Source organism: Lipotes vexillifer, unplaced genomic scaffold (genome assembly GCF_000442215.2).
Source record: "Lipotes vexillifer unplaced genomic scaffold, Lipotes_vexillifer_v1.1 scaffold442, whole genome shotgun sequence".
In the NCBI taxonomy this organism is placed as follows: domain Eukaryota; kingdom Metazoa; phylum Chordata; class Mammalia; order Artiodactyla; family Lipotidae; genus Lipotes; species Lipotes vexillifer.
In genome coordinates, this window is record NW_006790311.1 from 78,348 (window position 1) to 85,293 (window position 6,946).

Genomic DNA, 6,946 nt, shown 5'->3' on the forward strand with positions numbered 1-6,946 from the left:
CCCAAAACCAAACTACTACATTTTGGCCTTTTAATTGCTCTTTGCTCAAATAGAATATATAGTTTACACACAATATAAAAAATTGGAATTGGCATGATCAATACCAAATAGAAGAGCAATCCTGGAATATTTAAAGATAATTGTTTACGGTTTTTTCATGAATTAGCTGAGAAATCAGTATAAACCATCACAATGTTAAACTTGCAACATGTCACTGAAGTAACAAAACCATTGACTGAAACTACTCTCAAGATAATTTATTATTGACAAAATTGAAAGAGCTCTAAAATTGACACAGGAAAATTGAATCAAATGAAATAACCACAGAAGAAAACTAACAGCAGTAGAAACTACTCAGTAAGGTTTGCTTTTGGATTCTAAAAAAATGATCAATAATGCACATCACTGGGGGGAAAAAGAAAAAAAAATATATATATATATATATATATACACACAGAAAATAAATTAATTCTGTGTGGAATAATTTTATTAAACATTGAAAAACTGGAAACTGCTTAACTGAACTTTATAGAAAACTGGTTAAGGAATTTGACTAAATAGAAGCTGTTACAGAATTTTTTTTTTTTTTTTTTTGCAAAAAGTCGTGAACTTTATAGAAAACTGGTCAAGGAATTAAGTTGGGTAGATAGCACTTGTTACAATAATGCTTTCTTGGCAGAAATTCCTCAGTATTAGTATAATTTTGATTTAACAGTTTCTTTTTATAAATAGGATATTTTACAACTCAAAAAGTAAAGTGAAATGGCGATTTGCAGTCAAAATGGCCTATACTCTTCCTAGGCGTTATAAAGTAAATCTAAGATTATGTGGAGAATGATTTCATTTGTTTTTAAAATACCATTTGTATTTATACTTATAAACGTAAGTAAGTGGATAAGAAAGCATCTGGAAAGGTATATAAGAAATTAAGTGTTGGCCTCTGGAGAGGAGTCAAGCAAAGAGTATAAAATTAAACAGTCAAAAGACTTGCTCTGTTTTCTTGGCTTGGAATTTCTAACAGCCCTCTAGGAATGGTACCCACCTCCTACCTGGTATACTCAGCTTCAGGTTCCAGAGTGAAGAAAGAGTAGTAGCAGTAGTATGACTCTCTCTACCACCTTCTCCTTGAAGACTGACCTCGTTGCTCCTTTATATTTCTCAGTTTGAAATTGTTCCTGAAGATGACCCCCAGCATGCCATTGCCAGCTCTTCTGCAGACGCCTGTCATGCAGAACTGCTCGAGACCATAAGTGCTGCTATGTAAGTTGATAAGTGCTGCTATGTAAGTTGACCAACAGCTTGGAGACAGGCTAAAAAGATCACTTTGGGTACACTGAGGCCTTCTCTCTTGCTTTTAATGAGTAGAGATCCCTTATTTTATAGAAAGCTATCCTGTGTCCTTTGAATGTCTTAGCAGCTACAGGCTCCAGAGTATCCAAGTGAGGAAAGCTTATTCCATGTGTTCATACCCACATTCTCATCTCCCTCTCAGCTCTCAAGCTAAAATTCTCCCTCTCCTGTTCAGGGGGAAACTAATGCCCAACGTGCATCCATCTGGAGCTGACTTTTTTGGGTTTTCTCATCCAGCCATCCACAACCTGATCCAGAGTTGTCCAGGAGCTCGAAAATGCGTCAAGTAAGTGGGGTCAGATCCATTCCCTTGAAAGAAGCCCCAGGGACCAGGTGGGCCAGGGACCTAAACTGGCGGTCACTGCTCTGCTCATTCATCTATTTAATGAGCTGCTTCTGTGCACAAGGCACAGTATTGGTCCTCTGCGGCCCCTGGACGGCGAGCAGGAGCCAGTACCCCACTGTACTGAAGTTCTTAACGTCTGTGTGCACCATGACAGCAAATGGATTGGGAAGTCCTGCAGAGTAAGTGTCACTAAAGAAGCCTGTCTGTGTGCTTTTCATTTTTGGTTAGTTAATATGTTTTTCAGATATATATGGCAGAGACCTAAAGAAAAAAATACCTGATCCCTTTGGAGGGAAGAATGGGTTGTATGGCCAATAGACAACTCAGTAATGATCCCTTTGGTCCTGCAGTTACCAGTGGGTGAAGTTCGACGTATGCAAACCTGGAGACAGTCTCCTGCCCCAAGGACAGCTAGAGAATGATGCAGCTACAAGCTTTGAAGCCTTTCAGAGACAGACCTTCCATAAAGATCATAATGATCCCATTCTACAAGGTATCTTTTCTTTTTCCCTTCTGCTTCGAAAATTGACCATTTTTAGGCAACCCTCCCCTCTTCATCCATCGCTGAGTATATCCCATATCTGGGCAGTGAGTGACAGAAGCTTTCTCTGCTCTGGCCGTGGGCAGCCCTCGCAGAAGTTGCAGGGCGTGGCTGAGATCGTGGTGAGGCAGGGCTCACCGAGAAGCTAGGGCATCTCATTTTCTAACCTAAGTAAGACCTAAGCAGAATACAAGGGAAAGTTTACTGTGGGACTGAAGTTTCAGATGTAGTAAAGGGGATCAGGTCGTGGCCTTGGTCCTGCCTACTATGTTCCGTGGATTCCCTCCCACAAATGAGTGGAGTGATCAGGGGATCTGGCATAGGAGTCATAGGGAGAGCTCTGGACTAGAAAGAAGAAGATAGTATTAACTTCTCTGTCTCTGCCTACTATGCTGTGTAACCCTAGGCAAGTCACTTGATCTATTTCAGCCAGTTTTGCTCTTCTTTTTTAATATTTTATTGAAGTATAGCTGATTAACAATGTTGTGTTAATTTCTGCTGTACAGCAGTGATTCAGTTATACATACATATTTTTTCATATTCGTTTCCATTATATCACAGGACATTGAATATAGTTCCGTGCTGTACAGTAGGACCTTGTTCATCCATCCTGTATATACTAGTTTGCATCTGCTAGTCCCAAACTCCCAATCCTTCCCTCCCCCTTGGCAACCACAGGTCTTTTCTCTATGTCCGTGAGTCTTTGTTTCATAGATATGTTCATTTGTGTCATATTTTATATTCCACATATAAGTGATATCACATGGTATTTGTCTCTTACTTCGCTTAGTGAGATAATCTGTCCATCCATGTTGCTGCAAATGGCATTATTTCATTCTTTTTTATGGCTAATATTCCTCTGTATGTATGTGTATATGCCAATTCTTCTTTATTAATTCATCTGTCAATGGCTTGGCTGTTGCAAATAGTGCTGCTGTGAACATAGGGGTGCATGTATCTTTTCGGGTTATAGTTTTGTCTGGGTAAATGCACAGGAGTGGGATTGCTGGGTCATATGATAATTCTATTTTTAGTTTTTTAAGGAACCTCCATACTGCTCTCCATAGTGGCTATATCAATTTACATTCCCCCAACAGTGCAAGAGGGTTCCCTTTTTTCCATATCCTCTCCACTATTTATTGTTTGTATATTTTTTGATGATCCATTCTGACTGGTGTGAGGTGATACCTCATTGTAGTTTCAATTTGAATTTTTCTAATGATTAGTGATGTTGAGCATCTTTTCATGTGCCTCTTGGCTATCTGTATGTCTTCTTTGGAGAAATGTCTATTTAGGTGTTTGGCCCATTTTTTGATTGGGTTGTTTTTTTGTTTTTGAGTTGTATGAGCTGTTTGTATATTTTGGAACCTAAGCCCTTGTCAGTCGCATCATTTGCAAATATTTTCTCCCAGTCCGTAGGTTGTCTTTTCATTTTGTTTATGGTTTCCTTTGCTGTGCAAAAACTTGTTTGATTAGGTCCCATTTGTTTATTTTTGCTTTCATTTCTGTTGCCTCGGGAGACTGACCTAAGAAAACATTGGTACGATTTATGTCCAAGAATGTTTTGCCTATGTTCTCTTCTAGGAGTTTTATGGTGTCATGTCTTATAAGTCTTAAAGCCATTTTGAGTTTATTTTTGTATGTGGTGTGAGGGTATGTTGTAACTTCACTGATTTACATATGGCTGTCCAATTTTTCCAGTACCACTTGCTGTATTTCAGCCACAGTTTTCTTCATTGTAAAAGTAAATATCTGTCCTGTCTTACCAAACAAGGGCAGAACTGGGCTGACAGATGCAAAAGAGTTGAAAGAATTAAAAGGACATGTATGTGTCTGATCAAGCCAGTGTCCTGAGATTCCCAGGCAACAGTGGAACTTGAGGAATTTTTTTTCTCCAGGATCCTTGGACCTCCCAGAGCTTCAGCCTACAGCCTTTGTGTCTTCTTATCAACGCATGTTCCTGACACATGAACCCTTGGTAGATACTCACCTACAGCACTTGAAGTCTCCGTCACAGTGTAGCCCAACTCAGTCTACAGATTGAACAGGAAGGGATCGATGACCACATCATTTTCATCAGGATGGATTTTTTATCTTAAACTAAAACTTAAAGACTATATGGAACAAGGCAGCGACTCAAGTGAAGAAGATAGTAAATTAACACATTTTGTCGCGGAGGTTCCCATGGTGACAGCTTTCCTGGGAAAAACTTCAGCTGCTTTATTTTTAGTAATAAATTTTTCTTGACAGTTCTGCTTATTTTCATCTTGTTGTAATCAGGATGTAATCTTTTGGCTTAGCTCTGCCTGAGGTTAACTTAAGTCCTTTGTAAACCAGAGGGAGAGATGGCTGCTGACTCATGAGGAAGGTAGTAAGATTCTGACAACCTTGCACCCTTGATTCTGATCTAGGTCAGTGAATATTAAGTCGCAGCCCCTACAACCAGCTGCTGCTTTGTTTTCATGTCAGCGTCACCACAATGAAATCCTGCTTATCCCCAAGCTGCAAGGTCCAGTCCCAGGCCCACTGTTCATCTTTTCACATTTCACAAGGGGATCAAAAAATCCTCTCTAACCCTTCCTACATTCCCTTTGTGGCTCCTTATTGGAGAATGTGCTTTTAGCTAAACCACATGATAACACACATTTAGATAGAACGTGATTGGTTCCCATCCTCCGTAACAGAGTCACCCCAACAGTTCGTTAGTCATGTAATGATGTAATTCCGCATTCTGTATAACTGAATTTTTTGGACTCTGCTTACAGCATTAAGGTAGAGGCATATACCACAACACCTAATCCCAGCCAGGACAACTCCACGGTGCCTTGTGGGATGCTTCGCTGCCCACCCAGCCCGGTATCAGGGCTGGTTGGAATGGGAAGGAACAAAAGGACCCCGGAAGTAGAAGAATGGGGAAGGCGGTGAGAACTGGATTGTCACTGTGCTACTGTCCATAGCTGCTAATGGGGGAGGAAACAAATGGGCCTAGCATCTTACAGGACTATGTCTGGATGGCAGAGGGAGGGATCAGATGCAGCATTTAGAGCACATCACACTGGCCACTGCAAAGGATCAGAAACTAAAGTAACTAACATTAATTTTATGATTCTTAATTATAGTCTTACAAGTTTGTGTAGCTTTTACAGTGCAAAAACAATAGTAAAATTTGGATAATAGCAAATCAGGGATAGAAAGGAGATTACTCAAAACTGTTGATGTTTTTCTTTTTTCTCTGCATAAGGTGCCTGAAGCCATTTGCACTTACACAGAAATGGTATATGCTACTTTTATCACATAACCAATATCTTTCCATTCTGTTACAGCCTGAGTTAATCACAGATTCAAAGTGAGCATCATTCCAAGAAGGACATTAAAAAAAATTTATGTAAGTTAGTGCATGGTTTTCCTTTAGTAAGTATTCATTTTGTAGCTTTCCTAGAACAGTGTTTTTCAAACTACAAATCTCAACACACTAGTTGTTCTTAAACTTAGGCAATCAAGACCCACATCTTTTAAAATTAAATGAGAAGACAATTAGAACATATTGGAATGCATCGCATGTCAAAGGTTGAAACTGGTTTCAACTATAGTGTGTATATAGGCGTTTATATACCATTCATACAATACATATGGGGATACGTGGAATGATGTAAAATGTTTTTACTATGGATCATCATTTTAAGTAACTTGAAAAACACTGCCCTAGCTAGCATACTTAAAAAATCTTTTCATCTATTGGATTGTTAAAGATAGTTTGACAACATCCAATGTCAGTGAAAATGAGGGAGAAAATGCCTTGGTGGAAATGTAAACTGTTGAACCCTTTGGGAGGGTTAAGCTCTAGGTATCAAAATGTTAAACATTTATCCTTAAACCCATTATTCCATATTCAGGACCCTAAGGAATTAAGTGCGGTATGGTGTTTGCACGGAACAGTTATCACAGTATTTGTTTAAAACCCTCTATGTCCACTGATGGCAAATTGGTTAAAGAAAATATGGAGCTCCCACAAACTGAAACAAACTAAATCTGTTTTCACTTTACATAGGAAAATTATTTTGCTAGAATAAGTCAAAAACGCAGATTACAAAATAATATACCGTGTAGTAGTATGTAAAATGTGACCTAAACAAATCAAGTGATGTTCACCAAGATATTAAGTGTCTCCAAATGATGAATTTTGTGGTGACTTTTACTTACATATACTTTTCTTTAGCATCCAAGTCTTCTTAGTGATTATGAATTCAATTTTTTCAAATAGTAAAAAGTTATTTTCATTTGGGAAAGAAACTGAATTCCCACAGAATGTTTTAAATTATTCAACCATTAAAAATAAACTTTCATATGACTTTTCATTAAGATATCCACCACCTAAACCTAACTTTTTACACTGTGTGCCCTAGCTCACTGGGGGTGAAGGGAACCTGGGCCTGGAGCGCTTAACTGTTTCTAGCTTCTTCCAAGTTAGAACGGCTGCCATACGACGTGCATGAGTGCTGCGGTGAGGAGGAGTGGACAGTACATTCGCTTTTCCGCAGGAGTCTGTTACTGGGTCCATGGTTCCTGTTAGGCCAGATGAGTAAGAGGCCAAGGTTTGGGGGGTAGGAGCCAGCTGTGCGCTGGGAAGTCCTTGAAGGAGCAGAGTTCCTTGCAAGCTGCATAGCTGTTTCACTTTTTACTAAGATCCTGGCACTGACGATGCATTCCTG

At 39.2% G+C, this 6,946-nt stretch overlaps 1 protein-coding gene across 1 annotated transcript in view; it reads left to right on the forward strand.

Annotated features, from left to right (window-relative positions):
- TBRG1 (transforming growth factor beta regulator 1) overlaps positions 1 to 4,281 on the forward strand; it is a 10,439-nt gene extending 6,158 nt beyond the window's left edge. Inside the window, exons 6-9 of the mRNA XM_007463582.1 lie at positions 1,163 to 1,260; positions 1,526 to 1,636; positions 2,047 to 2,189; positions 4,136 to 4,281. Coding sequence (XP_007463644.1) covers positions 1,163 to 1,260; positions 1,526 to 1,636; positions 2,047 to 2,189; positions 4,136 to 4,281 — 498 coding nt within the window. The remainder of the gene's footprint in view (positions 1 to 1,162; positions 1,261 to 1,525; positions 1,637 to 2,046; positions 2,190 to 4,135) is intronic.
- Positions 4,282 to 6,946: the final 2,665 nt, after the last annotated feature.